The 17,627-nt window shown below is 44.4% G+C and overlaps 1 protein-coding gene across 4 annotated transcripts in view; it reads left to right on the top strand.

The window, feature by feature from the left end:
* The window catches only part of PIEZO1 (piezo type mechanosensitive ion channel component 1 (Er blood group)), a 742,509-nt gene that overhangs the window by 503,555 nt on the left and 221,327 nt on the right, over positions 1 to 17,627 (top strand). For all 4 annotated transcript variants that reach the window (XM_069215849.1, XM_069215848.1, XM_069215845.1 and 1 more), the window contains 6 exons: positions 3,600 to 3,800; positions 4,088 to 4,292; positions 5,044 to 5,148; positions 5,994 to 6,147; positions 6,302 to 6,545; positions 7,269 to 7,365. In XM_069215849.1, coding sequence (XP_069071950.1) covers positions 3,600 to 3,800; positions 4,088 to 4,292; positions 5,044 to 5,148; positions 5,994 to 6,147; positions 6,302 to 6,545; positions 7,269 to 7,365 — 1,006 coding nt within the window. The remainder of the gene's footprint in view (positions 1 to 3,599; positions 3,801 to 4,087; positions 4,293 to 5,043; positions 5,149 to 5,993; positions 6,148 to 6,301; positions 6,546 to 7,268; positions 7,366 to 17,627) is intronic.

Here is a 17,627-nt window from a genome sequence, read left to right as displayed (position 1 = left end):
TTGAGGCTCACCACCAGGTGTTACAGCTCCTGCCTGGGGGAGGTGATAGCATCTGCACCCAGTGCAGGCTTTGTTACTAGCCACAGAGTGACAAAGGCACTCTCCCCATGTGGCCAGCAACATGTCTCGAGTGTGGCAGGCTGCTAAAACCAGTCAGCCTACACGGGTAGTTGGTTAAGGTTTCAGGGGGCACCCTCTGGGGTGTATTTTACAATAAAATGTACACTGGCATCAGTGTGCATTTATTGTGCTGAGACGTTTGATACCAAACTTCCCAGTTTTCAGTGTAGCCTTTATGGTGCTGTGGAGTCCGTGTTTGACAGACTCCCAGACCGTATACTCTTATGGCTACCCTGCACTTAAAATGTCTAAGGTTTTGCTTAGACACTGTAGGGGCACAGTGCTTATGCACTGGTGCCCTCACCTATGGTATAGTGCACCCTGCCTTAGGGCTGTAAGGCCTGCTAGAGGGGTGACTTATCTATACTGCATAGGCAGTGTGAGGTTGACATGGCACCCTGAGGGGAGTGCCATGTTGACTTACTCGTTTTGTTCTCATCAGCACACACAAGCTGGCAAGCAGTGTGTCTGTGCTGAGTGAGGGGTCCCCAGGGTGGCATAAGATATGCTGCAGCCCTTAGAGTCCTTCCCTGGCATCAGGGCCCTTGGTACCAGGGGTACCAGTTACAAGGGACTTACCTGGATGCCAGGGTGAGCCAATTGTGAAAACAAAAGTACAGGTTAGGGAAAGAACACTGGTAGCACACTTTCAATTCAAAACATAGCATCAGCAAAGGCAAAAAGTCAGGGGGTAACCATGCCAAGGAGGCATTTCCTTACATATGCTAATTACTGTGTTTTTTTTTAGCAGTGATGGAAAGAATGTGCTAATTTAATTGCAGGGATTTTGAGTAAGGCAGACTACAGGTTGTCCTGCTACTGTGGGCTGGGAGAATGTATAGAAATGTGCTACATCTGTGCTTTGCATGATGCGATGAAAAGACCATGGTACTACTGTAATTTATAGGTGGGGGGTGTGCTAAGACTACTAAGCTCTGGCAGGGTTGTGCAGTGTACACTATCACTGGGCTTCCTATATGCCTCTAACAGTGATTGCACAGTCTGTACTATTATGAGACAGTAGTGATGGCAGGAGCTGGGTGATAGCCAGTGATTGGGTTATACTATTTTTAATGTAAAGTGGTACCTATTATTGATGGTTATGGTGGGATTATCACCAAAAGTTATGTGCTCACCCATGGGAAAGTTGTACTATATCCAAGTAAAATGTGTTGCTGTTGCCAGTGGCACTATTGCAGCTGGGTAATGTGGCACTTTTAGCATTGGCTATGGTATGAGTAACACAGCTGGCTACGATTGTACTATTATGATAGTTAAAGATGTACTATTTCTGATGCTGTATGTTGTACTATTATTCTGGTAAATGGTATAGTATTAATGATTACAATGGGACTGTTATTGATGAATATGGCTGTAAAATGGCTTCACGTGTGCAGATGAAGGCACATGCTGTATGGTTATCAAAGGCTATGTTTGTACTCTTATTGATGGTGACATCTGAACTTCAACACGTGGCCTAGATTGAGCATTTAGGCGTGGCTAAGGTGGCCCTATTACTGCCGGATACATTGCTGTAACTACTAATGGCTGAAGTTGTAGTATTACAGATGGTTAAGCTGTTGCTGATAACTATGGTTATACTATCGTAGATCACTGTGAATGTATTAATGCTAAAAGTTATACTTTTACCAATAGCTAAGCTCCTACTATCACTGCCATCTATATTGTACTATGCCTTCTGTCTCCGGGTCGATGGTTGTATTATTGTGAATGGCTATGGTTGTGTTGTAACCAATCACTATGGTTACATTTATACTGATGACTAAGACTATAATTGCTGGTGATTGTGATTGCAGTATTATGTGATAAGATTTGGATTGCCTCATTCTCCTTTAGGAGGTCAGAGACTTGAGCATTAGAGGGGATGTATTATTTGGCTACATTGTTATCAACCACATGGCAGAGGTTCTACTCTTGGCTTTCCTGTGTAGGCTCTCACTCAGATTACAGGAGGAGATCTGATGTTGCACCCCACCAACAAAATTACAAATTTCCCTGATGATTATGAATTAAAGAGCACATTTAGAAATGGGGAATCACAGGGGAAAGTGTTTCATCATCCCATTGTGATTCTTCATGTTTGGGGCGTATTCCAACTGCACATTTTGCCAGCTTGTTGCAAATAAATTATCCGAGGCAAACTAAGGGAGTCATCATTTGCCCACTGAACTCTTTATCCCTCCTCCTGTTACTGGTCAAGTCTGTCTTACCTTGGAATGAGAGCCACATAGTACAATCTTGCGAAAATCACTTTATGTACAGCACTCCGTCTTTCTCATGAATAATCTGATTTGGAATCTGGTTATTCATTGCTGTGATGTAGCAACATTGTGAAATAAAAGTTGTTTCCCATTATTGTTACTTCACTAAGTCAAGTGCTTGCGTCGCCTGTGTTCCCCTGCCCAGCCAGAGTCTGTGGAGACCTGAGCGCAATGGTGGAGTGGTAGCGGACAATATCATCTGCCTTCTTACAGCTCTCCTGCATCTCTAAGATCACATGGAGAACATGGGTAGTGCCCATCCTCTACAAACCTTCACATTCCATGTCAGTGAGGCTCACTCCTGGCCTGCGCTGAAAGAGTAACACATGAGCAGGGCCAATTCTTTCCTTTAGATTTGAGTGGAAAAGGGTCAGTTTTATTTCTAATTTTGCCCAAGGAGTAATGTTGAATGCAAACGGTGGTAAAGGTGGGTGGCAGGAGGCCACGTTTCTTTCAGGCTGGGTAGGAGGGGCATATTATATGCTGAAGGTGATGGGTGGTAGGAGCCAGGTATTATATTTGTACATTTACGAGGAGGAGGGTTACTTTTCAGGGTGGTGTAAGAAGCTGGGAGGATTGCAGGTATTTAAAAATAAAATCTGGGTAGGAGGGGGAGAGTTGGTTACCGGGTGGAGTGATGGATGGGACACCCAGGTATATCACACCCCAAGGAGCTGAGTTTAGGTGAAGCTATTTCTGCATGGCTACCCTATTCTCTACCCTTGCGTAGCTGTTGAAAGCAAAGGCAGATGTTTTGGGGTGAGGGGACACATACATAAGTGTATAGATGGCTAAAAGTGAAAAATAAATGCTACAGGAAAATACATTTTGCATTTCTTATGTAAAATGTGCAGGCCTAGCATTAGAACACAGCACAAAGACGTTGTTTTGATTGTCTGTTTCATGTCCAGTGCTCCCATTTTGAGGTTGAATGAATGTTAAGCCTTGTTTTCACTAGATATAGTCTCCCCATGAGCTAATAGGTCTCTGCCCACTGAGCTATTGGAAGGTCTCTGCCTGACAGTTTGACATGCTCCTCCCTGGTGCGCTCTGTGAAGACAGTCTTGCTTCAGTGCAGAGGCCTGTCTGGTTAGTCTGTCGTCAGTGTGTGCGTGTCAGTTTCTAGAAGGTGAAGTCAATCCAGTGAAGCACCCAAGCAAACAATTCTCCAAATAATTTAAACTTATCTTTCCACAGAATCACCTGTTGGTGCTCATGCTGCTGGTTTTTGAGGCAATTGTTTACCGCCACCAGGAATATTACCGCAAGCGCTACCAGCTGTTGCCACCCGGCACCCAAACTATCTTCGAGGGTGTATCACGTGAGCAGCTAGACCAGGGAATCCTCAGTTGTGCCAAATATTTCATGAACTATTTCTTCTACAAATTTGGCTTGGAGGTTAGTTAAAGACATGCATTATAAGAAGCTCCCATATTACCCAGAATCTAGCTGAGTGCAATCCAAGAAAACAAACCAACTGATTTAAAAAAAAAAACAAAAAAATCTTATGTCTCTTGATTTTCGTGATGATTATGCTCCTCTTCTATTTCCAGGTTGAATCTCTTTCTGTCGCCATTCTCTTGAGTTTTCCTTTACTACTTCAGTCATTGGTCTGTGCTTGTATCGAGCTTTCTTTCCCAAATGCATTTGACTATTGTTATCTTTCTTTCTCTCGATTCCTACAGATCTGCTTCCTGTTAACAGTAAATGTGATTGGCCAACGCATGAATTTCATGGTTATCATACACGGCTGCTGGTTAGTCGTCATCCTGACACGGCGCCGGCGGGAAGCCATCGCCAAACTCTGGCCGAAGTACTGCCTCTTTCTCCTCTTCTTCACTCTCTACCAGTATCTGCTGTGTGTGGGGATGCCCCCTGTTCTCTGCATAGGTATGCGTCACGCCTCCCCATGGACATTTGAAAAACAGGGTTGATCATTAAAGTTTTCTTGCATAGATTTGTATTTATTATGTAGCAGTAAAATCCTTGGGTATCCATGCAATGTGAGAACCTGTATCATGGTCCAATGTGATGTTCAGAGACAATCCTTCAGCATTACGGGTGATATAAATGTTACCATTTTGTTTGAGACTTCTCAGTGTGTATGGAATGGGTGGTAAAGAGTGGTCCTAACAAAGCCATGCATCCTGACCTTCCTTATCAATCTTCTATACTACTGTTTATTTGATTAAAGTAGTTTTTGAAGGTTAGTATGCTATGTTTCGTTTTGAAGATGGGGATAGAAGGGGTATTTTTCAAGTGAGCAGATTGGTTTTGTCCATGCCAGGGTCGATGGGCAAAGTTGAAAACATTGACTAAAGAAGATAGCAAGTATAAGGTGGTGGAAGAAAGCTGCATGGGGTGGAATCCATTCTAAGCTACCTTAATATTTAGCAATACTTGCATGTAGCTACTCCATCACTGGGCTCTTAAGAAAAACATAGGCCCTTGCATTTAATTTTGTTTGGAAATTAAACACTGACCAGAATTTGTTCTGCTGTCATAGTGGATCTCTTCTAGATGTGTTATCGCTATACAGATATTCGTTCTTGCATTATGTCTGATGCTTTTGACAAATACACTTTAGCCTGATGGGAGGCCTTCAAGTAAGCTACTGCTGACATCTTGTCTGTTTTCTCAGATTACCCCTGGCGGTGGAAGCATTCCATCCCAATCAACTCTGCGCTCATCAAGTGGATGTACCTTCCAGACTTCTACATTCCTCCGAATTCAACAAACCTTTTCAGTAAGTAAGAGCTTGACATCTAGGTCCGGGGTCTACTATATCCAAGTTCCTCTCACCCACAAAGGGCATATGTGTTTTTTTTCACTTGTCAATCTTTAATGTTGTAAGTGATCTGAAGTTATTAGTCTTGCATACAACTCTTATTACTACAGTTTGACCATTTCAAAGCACCAATCAGATGAGGCTCAGTTTGTCAACATCAATAAGGATGAAGAAATTATTCCATCCTGTCAGGATTCAAACTTGTGACCAGTAAGCCCACACAAATGTTTGCAGTTAATCCACTGAGCAACTTTGTCAGAGTTGTTTATTTTGCATGCGTGTGTGTGCACTTCGTGCAATCTTTGTTGTGCGTTTGTCTGTATTTAGTAATGAACTGGTTATTGTCCCATACTATCATGATGAAATAGAGGTGTAAGAAACGTCAAGCCTAACTAGTATCTCGCTGATTTCAAGTGTGTGAAGAAGGCTAGTCTACTAATCTGGCCACAACTAGGCAACCTGTTTATAAATTGAAAATAATTTGCACAGTGGCTTCATAAAGCCTGAAATTGTGTGAAGCTTCTAGTACAGTACAGTACAACAATACAAACTGCATGGTGTCAGTTATTCCTGGCTTGATTAAGCTATTGCAAAGAGATTTCAGTAAGAGGTAGTTTTCAGTTGCATCTGGAGAACAAAGAGAAAATTAGTCTCAGTGAAGTATTCCACAGCCATGGCTTTAGGGCTTTAGAATAAGTAGGGTGCAGTGTGTGTTAAGGCTTCTTTCCTATAGTAAACCTTTTACCTTGGCTGCTGTAACTGCGTCAGACTTTTCCTTCACATTGCTTCTTCTACATCTGCAGATGATTTCCTGTTGTTGCTTTGCGCTTCTCTGCAGTGGAAGGTGTTTGTTGATGAAAAAAAGGAGGAATGGTACACTACAGGTGGCGAGAATGTGGACATTTTGGACGATTCCAAAGACCGGCATTACCCAGTGCCAAACTTTATCAACTGCAGGTGGGCACGCTACTACTTGCATTGAGGAAAGAATGTCAAGATTTCTCTCCTTTGTTGGCCGTGGGACATCTCCACTCTGTAGTTCTGATCTGCTCTGCTTTTATTGTCTAACATGTGATCACATTGTTGAGTGTGGTACTTATTGTTGTTGCAGGTCTTACCTGGACATGCTGAAAGTGGTAGTGTTTCGATACCTGTACTGGTTTGTTCTGGCTGTGGTGTTTGTTACTGGGGCCACCCGAATCAGCATTTTTGGCCTTGGTTACTTGCTGGCATGCTTCTACCTTCTCCTGTTTGGCACAGCCATGCTGCAGAAGCCATTGAAAGTGCGCCTTGCCCTTTGGGACTGCCTCATCTTTTACAACATTGCAGTCATCATCGCCAAGAACATGCTCTCGGTAAGAAGTAGGGTTGTCCTCTTGTCACTGACTGTCTAACTCAGTAGTCGTTCTTGAGAGAGATTCCAGGCATAGTGTTTTACCACAGCATCTACCATTTTAGTTACTTCATTATTCTTTAAGGTACAGTGTCACAAATCCATTAGAAAGAAACCTAGAAAATATTCTCCTGGTGACTACTGCCAGTGGGTATTAAAATCTGCCCTTTCCCACAACTTTCTATGCCTAATTAACTGGAGGACAGGACCCTGGTTTGTGTAGAATATTAGTGCCTTAGTGCCATAGAAGACAGCACCAGATGCTGAATAAATGCATAGCAGGCATTTTACTGCTTCCCATTTCTATCCCATTTCTTTTCAGTTGCCTTTTGTATCTGAATCTTTGGGTATCTTTAAGGACATTTATTTATATACTTGGTGAAGCAGAGAGGTTAATACTGGGCCTATCTGACATGTCACGCTGCATCTGTTCTAAGTCCCTCCGTAGGAAGAACTGGCACATGCATAAGCTACAGGGGTAATACAATTAGTTCTTTGTGTGAGCATCAGTTCTGGGACCATTGTTCAATGTGTCTTCCTTCTGCTCTTCTTTGCCCTCTAACACTTGTAGACATCAAGCTACCAAGGATTGTAGTAAATCACATAATGCTACAGATGGCAGCATCAGTATCATCAATGTCCTTCGTCAGTGATTAACCTGCATTGTTTTCTGTATTCCCCACAGCTGCTTTCTTGTGTGTTTGTGAAGCAGATGCAGAGCAGCTTCTGCTGGGTGATCCAGCTCTTCAGTCTGGTCTGCACTGTCAAGGGCTACTATAACCGTAAGTAGTGACTCCATGCTGGACAGACTGTGCTAAGACATGCATGAGGTTAATTGGCTTGTCTTGGGTGACCCAATATCTTCTCTAGATAGTCTAATGTTCGTGCATCTTTCAGTTTTCCCTATCCACGACTGCAACAGAATATTTTTGTGATTATGTTTCCAAAATGGATCCTGTAGACAATGCCATACCCTCATGCTAGTCAAGTGAATTTTGGAGCACACTCCATTAGTATTGTTTCCAGGCTTTCATCACCGTTTCCGTTTGAGGGAACTTCCATGTGAGAACATTTCTTAACTTTCTTGAGATCTATTTTTACATTGAATAGTGCTATGGAGCAAGAGTATTTTAAACCACTGAAAGCACATCCAGCCAGAAGCCATGCTCACTGTGTCAAGCGGGAAACCCCTCCAAACCTTCTCAATATTACATTGGCTTGCCCATGCAAACTGTAATAACCATAGTAACTGGGGTAGGATAAGGAAGGAAGCTGAAGAACCTTCTTTTTTCTCTATTTACACGACCATCACTTTCATTCTCTTGACCTCTTGGTGATGACGGGCAGACTGGGTATAATTCTTCCTGCCAAATGGTCATGGCATTTGCCAGATGTCTCAAGATCTTTTTCATTATTTTTACCTCCATGGCATGAAGGCTTTAACACACATTACAGGAATGTAAAGATTTTGTTTACTCTGGTGAGTGCCCCTCTAAGTTAAGCTACATACTATATCCAATTAAGGACAGTATTGAATGAACATTATTTAAAGCGTGAATAGATAAGAAATGGCCTGAGCTTTGAAACCCTTCCACTACCAGAGCACCTGTGATTAATTTGGCCTTTAGGTTTAGATGATAATAGCCAGTAATTAATTATACCAGAAGCATCATAGGAAAATATACCATTGTGGTTTGTTCTACGGTGAGATCTATCCATATTCCTTAAAATGTACCGCTGCAGGAGTTCCTGTTTTGGAGCCTCTGTGAACTTTAATACTTTCTCATTATGTTTGTTGTAAAGATGATGGTCCTTCTGGGTGATATAATTAGAATTATGAGGGTAATTAAAATCACATGTACATACAATGGGCAGCCAGTAGATGTTTCCAACTGTGAGGAAAATAACATCTCACGTGCCTTCTCGTTTTTAGTTGTTAGTGACCAGCCAAGCTACTGAACTTTGAATGTATTTAAGATGCTATAGGAAGCTGGCTCTTTATACAGTATACCAAAAAGGGGTATTCTGTATAAGGATTCCAGGTATCCCTTAACAATCTGAAGGTTCTCTTTGTGTTAGCGTGGTCGAGCAGCCTTAAGCTTATCAGAGGGGAGTGTTGCACGTTTGTAGACTACTCAGACTAAATAAATTATACTCAAGAAGGAGATCTACCCCAATTTAGAAAAATAACACTTATTATTATATATTTATAACACTAAGAACTTCTTATTTGGGTAAGCACTTTTTGAGTTATCAGTTTGTAAGTCACAATTAAATACTGTGGGCTTCAAGTGGTAATGTTATCCTATAGGGAATAAACCTATACTGCATAGGTTCACTTAGCAACGACTTACAGAATTGTTTTCCTGGACTTAAGGTGAGTATGAGGTACGGTCCAAGGCAGCACCAACAGGTCACCTCTGGTATCACAGGGGCATTCGGTTGCAGAGGTACGTTTCAGTATTGGGTGCCCCATTCACTTTAATGGGAAACGACCCTGTAGAAAATAGGCTGCAAGCATAGACTGGGAGGGAGCAATCCGGCTGAACCCAAAGGGGGGCTCAAGTTTCGAGGGTCTCTGGTACTCAGGGACACCATCAGTTCACTGATACTCAGGCTGGGGGGATTCTCGTGCAGTGGTGCTTTGTCAGTCAGGGTTGCGTTGGTAGAGGTCCTTCCGGTTCTCTGTTTCCATGCAGAAAAAGGCTGCAGGTGGGGCCTGGGGGACCAGTCCGGCCAAACCAATGGATGGATAGTGGTGTGGGGGGGCAGGAGGGGGGTCTTTGCACTAGAGGATCTCTGGACCCCACTGGCACCGTAGGTTCACTTGTATTCAAGCTGTGGGGCCTGGGCACAGAGTTGCTTTTTGGTGTCTGGTTGCAGCAGTCAGAGGCTTACTCCTTGTATTGGTGACCCGGTAAAACTCTCAATGCTGGCCTTGTGAAGTCTCTTCTCTCGATGGGAGGTCTGTCTTTGGGATGTTGGAGTCCGGATGGGACCACCAACACGCGTTGGTTGTTGCAAGGGGTCCGATACCCAGAGTACAGGTGCAGGGAGGGCCCAGGAGGGGATCAGCGTCCTAGTACTCCGGGGAAGTGGTGGGGCTGACGTTCTGAGTTCTAAACAATCCTCTCCTGACTCACCTCAGTGTATTGTCAGAGTCTAAAACGAGCATCTAGTAGTTCTAAGGGGGCAAAAAGTGGAGGACATCAGCAAAGAAGTCCAGTGTTCGGTGGCATGTGTAGCTGCAGATACACATGCTGTGCATAGTCCGCCGTCTGGTGTTGGGCTCGGAGTGTTACAAGTTGTTTTTCTTCGAAGAAGTCTTTTCGAGTCACGAGACCGAGGGACTCCTCCCACTTCGGTTCCATTGCGCATGGGCGTCGACTCCATCTTAGATTGTTTTTTTTCCGCCATCGGGTTCGGACGTGTTCCTTTTCGCTCCGTGTTTCGGGTCGGAAAGTTAGTCAGAATCTCGGGAAAATTCGTCTGTATTGTTTCGTTCGGTATCGGGATAGTTAGGGCAAATCGACACCGAACCTTAAAGAGCTCCGGTAGCCCTTCGGGGTATTTTCGATCCCCCGTCGGGGCCTGGTCGGCCCGACCGCGTGCAACATCGAGACTGATGGAACGGACCCTGTTCCGATTCTGTCCTAAATGCCACAGTAAATATCCTTATACAGACCAACATTTGGTCTGTAACTTGTGCCTGTCCCCCGAGCACAAGGAGGAGACGTGAGGCCTGTCGCGCGTTTCGGTCGAGAAAAACGCTCAGAGACCGAAGAGCCAGGAGGTTGCAGATGGCGTCCACGCCGACAGGACAACAAAGGTTCGAGGAGGAGGAAGAAGAAACATTCTCCATCCCCGATTCAGACTCCGAAGAGTTCGACGTCGAAGAGCAACCAACCGTGAGTAAGACGTCGAAACAAAGATCACACGAAAAAACAGAGAAAGCCCAGGGGACGCCACTGCCAACAGGCCATGGCTTAACCCATAAAGTTGGTGACCGTCCATCGGCACCGAAAAAGGGCGAGCTGGTGCCGAAGTCGTCCGACTCAGGTCGAGACACAGGCACGCAGCAATCTCGGGACCGAGAGAGTGGTGCAGAAAAGGGTCGACACCGAGATAGCGGCACCGAAGCTGCTCGGCACAGAGACAGCGGCACCGAAACTGCTCGCCACAGAGACAGCGGCACCGAAGATGGTCGGCACCGGGAGGGCACGACACCGAAAAAAAGAAAGATCTCGTCGGAGCCGAAAAAAACTAAAGACACGGTTTCGGTGCCAAAACACCCGGCAACTGAACCAAAAACCAGTTCCTACTCACAGGAACAATCACTGTCCTCCCAACTAAAAAGACACAGATTAGAGGAGGAATTACAAACAACAGAAGTAGATCACACGCAAAAGCGGATCTGTATCCAAAGTGGTACAGGGAAGATCAGCACTCTTCCCCCAATCAGAAGGAAAAGGAAACTTGACTTCCAGCAACAAGACAAGCCACCACAAGCAAAGGTGGTAAAGAAGGTAACTCCACCACCCTCTCCACCACCGTCAACTCATGTATCACCGGCACAGACTCCACCACAATCACCAGCTCATACCACCATGAGCCAAGATGATCAGGACACATGGGACCTCTATGACGCTCCGGTATCGGACAATAGCCCAGAGGCGTACCCAACTAAACCCTCACCACCTGAGGACAGTACAGCATATGCACAGGTGGTAGCTAGGGCAGCCCAATTTCATAATATATCGCTACATTCGGAGCCTATCGAGGATGACTTCCTCTTTAACACCCTGTCCTCCACCCACAGCCATTATCAAAGCCTTCCTATGCTCCCGGGAATGCTAAGGCACGCTAAACAGATTTTTAAGGAGATACAAAGACCAAGGCACACGTAAATCATAAACATTAAGTCAGTACAATGAAATCTGAAACTAACATAATCTTAACAAAAATGAATATAAAATTAAGATTTCACTGGAGTCTTCGGGATGGGATGTTCATCTTTAATGTGTGAAAACAAAACAGCCCATTCCTGTTTTTTCTACTGTGTGATCCCCCTCTCTTCCCCCTCCTTGTTTTGCGGGGTCTTCCATACGTCTGTTCGATTCCCACTGACCTTGCCTGATCCTCCGAACCTCGGCTAAAAAAGATAAATCACCTTGTTGGTTCGTGACATCCTGTCTTGACGTATTGGAGACATCACTGGACTCACTGTTACTGACTGAAATATTGCTTAGTGATGACTGAGAATCATTTTGTCGTGTTTGGACACAACCCGCTCCCTTAATTAAATGATCATATTTTCGTGAGAATGTAAAGACTCTACCACTTGTATAATCCTGTTCATCCCGTTTCAGTTTACGTGATTTTTTACGTGTAACCTCCATCTCATGTTGAGTTACGATCTCATTTAGAATTGCATAATTTTTGGCAGTTGCCTCCTCCATGTTCAATTCCTTAATTTCATTCTCTAGAGCAGAGATATCTGCCTGTAGTTTGTTAACCTTCCTATCGGAGTTCTCAATTAGGATATTTATAAGTCTCATTGAGCTCGAAATCAATTCCTGTTCCCACTCTTTTAATAGATCAGGGTCTAAATCATCAAATGTGGGGAATATATGAGATCTTAAACCTCTAGGTATTCTGTTTAATTTAACATAATGTTTCAATGTGGCCCCATCCCACCACTTAGAAACCTCCTGTTTCTTTAGTCTCTCAAGTTTAATAAATTTATCCCGTAATCCCGTCCTACCCGGTCTGCTGCCAGAGGGATTGGATATAAGGGTGTCCTTAGTAGAAACAGTGTCACCAAATAGATCTGCCGCCAACCTAGCGCGATCCATAGTTGGAAAGAATAAGCGTATTAATGTATAGGAGTTCAGAGCAGCTCACCCTAGCACAATAAATCAAAGTTATATGGGGAAGAAAATTCCAGGGCAACAGAGCGCTCACGAAGTCTCCCACTTGAGTATGAAAAATGACCCTACTTAAGGTACGTTGCTCCAGGTCTAGGAGGATCTCCCCTTTCCCCCCAAAAACCGTGTCAACCAAGACACTGACAACTCGATACAAAGACCAAGGCACACGTAAATCATAAACATTAAGTCAGTACAATGAAATCTGAAACTAACATAATCTTAACAAAAATGAATATAAAATTAAGATTTCACTGGAGTCTTCGGGATGGGATGTTCATCTTTAATGTGTGAAAACAAAACAGCCCACCGTACCTTAAATAGGGTCATTTTTCATACTCAAGTGGGAGACTTCGTGAGCGCTCTGTTGCCCTGGAATTTTCTTCCCCATATAACTTAGATTTTTAAGGAGCCAGTTAAAAGCAGAGCAATAACTCCAAGGGTGGAGAAAAAATACAAGGCACCGCCCACAGACCCTGCTTTTATTACATCACAACTGACACCAGATTCAGTAGTCGTAGGAGCAGCTCGTAAAAGAGCCAACTCGCATACATCAGGCGACGCACCACCTCCGGACAAGGAGAGCCGCAAGTTTGATGCAGCTGGGAAAAGGGTTGCAGCACAAGCTGCAAATCAGTGGCGCATCGCCAACTCGCAAGCACTCCTAGCGCGATACGACAGGGCCCATTGGGACGAGATGCAGCATCTCATCGAGCACCTCCCCAAAGAATTCCACAAACGAGCACAACAAGTGGTTGAAGAGGGACAAAATATCTCCAACAACCAGATACGTTCTTCTATGGATGCAGCAGATACAGCTGCAAGAACAATAAATACTGCTGTGACGATAAGGAGGCACGCATGGCTGCGCACATCTGGCTTCAAACCTGAGATACAACAGGCAGTGCTCAATATGCCGTTTAATGAACAGCAATTGTTTGGGCCGGAAGTGGACACTGCAATTGAAAAATTAAAGAAGGACACCAACACAGCCAAAGCCATGGGCGCACTCTATACCCCGCAGGGCAGAGGCACATTTGGCACACTTCGCAAAACAACTTTCAGAGGAGGGTTTCGAGGTCAAGCCACAGAAACCAGCACCTCACAAACCAAACCACCTACCTACCAGGGACAATATCAAAGGGGAGGCTTTCGGGGCCAATACAGAGGGGGCCAATTCCCAAGAAACAGGGGAAAATTTCAAGGTCCCAAAACCCCTCAAAATAAACAGTGACTCAAAAGTCACACAACCCCTTCACACAACACCAGTGGGGGGAAGACTAAGCCAGTTCTACAAATCTTGGGAGGAAATAACAACAGACACTTGGGTCTTAGCAATTATCCAACATGGTTATTGCGTAGAATTTCTCCAACTCCCTCCAAACGTCCCACCGAAAACACACAATATGTCAAAACAGCATATAGACCTTCTAGGACTAGAAGTTCAAGCATTACTGCAAAAAGACGCAATAGAATTAGTACCAAGTCCACAAAAGAACACAGGAGTTTACTCACTGTACTTTCTAATACCAAAAAAGGACAAAAGTCTGAGACCAATATTAGATCTCAGAACACTAAACACCTACATCAAATCAGACCACTTTCACATGGTCACGTTACAAGACGTAATACCACTGCTGAAACAGCAAGACTACATGACAACGTTAGATCTAAAAGACGCATATTTCCATATACCGATACATCCCTCGCACAGGAAATACCTAAGGTTCGTATTCAAAGGAATACATTACCAATTCAAAGTGTTGCCATTCGGAATAACAACAGCGCCAAGAGTCTTTACAAAATGTCTAGCAGTAGTAGCTGCACATATCAGGAGGCAGCAAATACACTTGTTCCCGTACCTAGACGATTGGTTAATCAAGACCAACTCGCTAACAAAGTGTTCACACCACACAGATTATGTTATACAAACCCTTTACAAGCTGGGTTTCTCCATCAACTATGCAAAGTCACACCTTTTGCCATGTCAAACACAGCAATACTTAGGAGCAACAATCAACACAACAGTAGGGATAGCCACTCCAAGTCCACAAAGGGTTCACAATTTTCACAAGGTGATACAAGCCATGTATCCAACACAAAAGATACATGCAAAAATGGTATTAAAACTCCTAGGCATGATGTCCTCATGCATAGCCATTGTCCCAAACGCAAGATTGCACATGCGGCCCTTACAACAGTGCCTAGCATCACAATGGTCACATGCACAGGGTCAACTTCTAGATCTGGTGTTGATAGACCGCCAAACATACATCTCGCTTCTATGGTGGAACAGTACAAATTTAAACAAAGGGCGGCCTTTCCAAGACCCAGTGCCACAATACGTGATAACAGATGCTTCCATGACAGGCTGGGGAGCACACCTCAATCAACACAGCATCCAAGGACAATGGGACGTACATGAAAGAAAGTTTCATATAAATCACCTAGAACTGTTAGCAGTATTTCTAGCGTTAAAAGCATTCCAACCCATGATAACCCACAAATACATTCTTGTCAAGACAGACAACATGATGACAATGTATTATTTAAACAAACAGGGGGGACACATTCGACACAGTTGTGTCTCCTAACACAAAAAATATGGCATTGGGCAATTCACAACCACATTCGCCTAATAGCACAGTTTATTCCAGGGATCCAGAACCAGCTAGCAGACAATCTCTCTCGGGATCACCAACAGGTCCACGAATGGGAAATTCACCCCCAAATCCTAAACACTTACTTCCAAATTTGGGGAACACCTCAAATAGATCTATTTGCAACAAAAGAAAACGCAAAATGCCAAAACTTCGCATCCAGGTACCCACACCGGCAATCCCAAGGCAATGCTCTATGGATGAATTGGTCAGGGATATTTGCGTACACTTTTCCCCCTCTCACTCTCCTTCCATATCTAGTAAACAGATTGAGTCAAAACAAACTCAAACTCAAACTCATACTAATAGCACCAACATGGGCAAGACAACCTTGGTATACGACACTACTAGACCTGTCAGTAGTACCGTATGTCAAACTACCCAACAGGCCAGATCTGTTAACACAACACAAACAACAGATCAGGCATCCAAACCCTGCATCGCTGAATCTAGCAATTTGGCTCCTGAAATCCTAGAATTTGGACACTTAGGCCTCACTCAAGAGTGTATGGAGGTCATAAAACAAGCTAGAAAACCTTCCACTAGACACTGCTATGCAAGTAAATGGAAAAGATTTGTTTGTTACTGTCATAATAATCAAATTCAACCATTGCATGCATCTCCGAAAGATGTAGTAGGATATTTACTACATTTACAAAAATCAAATCTAGCTTTCTCTTCCATAAAAATACATCTCGCAGCAATATCTGCTTACCTGCAGATTACTTATTCAACTTCCCTATTTAGAATACCTGTCATTAAAGCGTTTATGGAGGGCCTAAAGAGAATTATACCACCAAGGACACCACCTGTTCCTTCATGGAACCTCAACATTGTCTTAACAAGGCTCATGGGTCCACCTTTCGAACCCATGCATTCTTGTGAAATGCAATACTTAACGTGGAAAGTTGCATTTCTCATTGCCATTACATCTCTAAGAAGAGTAAGTGAAATACAGGCGTTTACCATGAAAGAACCATTTATTCAAATACACAAAAATAAGGTTGTTCTAAGAACAAATCCAAAATTCTTACCAAAGGTTAGCTCACCGTTCCACTTAAACCAAACAGTGGAATTACCAGTGTTCTTCCCACAGCCAGATTCAATATCTGAAAGAGCACTACATACATTAGACATCAAAAGAGCGCTAATGTACTACATTGACAGGACAAAAGAAATTAGGAAGACAAAACAACTATGTTCGATGGCATCTGTCGCTGTAGATACGCATGTTCTGCAATAGCTCGCCATCTGGTGTTGGGCCGGAGTGTTACAAGTTGTTTTTCTTCGAAGAAGTCTTTCGAGTCACGGGACCGAGTGACTCCTCCTTTTGTCTCCATTGCGCATGGGCGTCGACTCCATCCTCGATTGTTTTTTTTCCGCCATCGGGTTCGGACGTGTTCCTGTCGCTCCGAGTTTCGGAACAGAAAAAATAGTTAATTTCGGAAGATTTTCGTCGGTATTGTTGCGTTCGGGATCGGCATACTTACATTCAACACCGCATCGAAGATCGAAGAGCTCCGGTGCCCTTCGGGGTAATTTTTCGATCCTCCGTCGGGGCCTGGTCGGCCCGACCGCGTGCTGAAGAACGCCGATGGAACGGACCCCGTTCCGTTTCTGCCCCAAATGCCACAATAAATACCCCTACACAGACCAACACTTGGTCTGCAACCTGTGCCTGTCACCTGAGCACAGCGAAGACACCTGCGAGGCCTGTCGTGCGTTCCGGTCCCGAAAAACACTCCGAGACCGTCGAGCCAGAAGACTTCAAATGGCGTCCGCACCGACAGCCCGACGGGAGTTCGAGGAACAGGAAGAGGAAGGTACCTTCTCGATCCAAGACTCAGACTCCGAAGGATTCGACGATACACAAACCGTGAGTAAGACGTCGAAAACCACACAAAGAAACATTTACAAGGCCCAGGGGACGCCACTGCCACCAGGCCATGGCTCAACCCATAAAATCGGTGACCGACCGTCGGCACCGAAAGAGGCCCAAACAGTGCCGAGATCGTCCGACTCCGGTCGAGACACCGGCACGCAGCCTTCTCGGGACCGAGAAAGTGCTGGAGACAAGCCTCGACACCGAGATGCCGGTGTGGACACGGCTCGACGTCGAGACAGCGGCACCGAAACAGATCGACGCCGAGAGGTTTCGGCCCCGAAAAGGAAAAAAGTCACCTCGGAGCCGAAAAAACACGCAGACACAGTTTCGACGCCGAAACAAACTGCAAGCGACCCAGCTTCAGGCTCTTATACAGAAGAGCACTCGCTAACCTCCCAAATGCAGAAGCATAGGTTTGAGGAAGAGCTACAAGCAACTGATGCGGACCATACGCAAAAGCGTATCTTCATTCAGCAGGGGACAGGAAAAATAAGCACCCTTCCCCCCATTAGGAGAAAGAGAAGGTTGGAGTTCCAGACGGAACAAGCACCACAACCAAAAGTGGTGAAAAG

Source organism: Pleurodeles waltl, chromosome 12 (genome assembly GCF_031143425.1).
Source record: "Pleurodeles waltl isolate 20211129_DDA chromosome 12, aPleWal1.hap1.20221129, whole genome shotgun sequence".
In the NCBI taxonomy this organism is placed as follows: Eukaryota; Metazoa; Chordata; class Amphibia; order Caudata; family Salamandridae; genus Pleurodeles; species Pleurodeles waltl.
The sequence above is the reverse complement of the archived record's forward strand: the minus strand, read 5'-3'. Positions and strand labels throughout refer to the sequence as shown.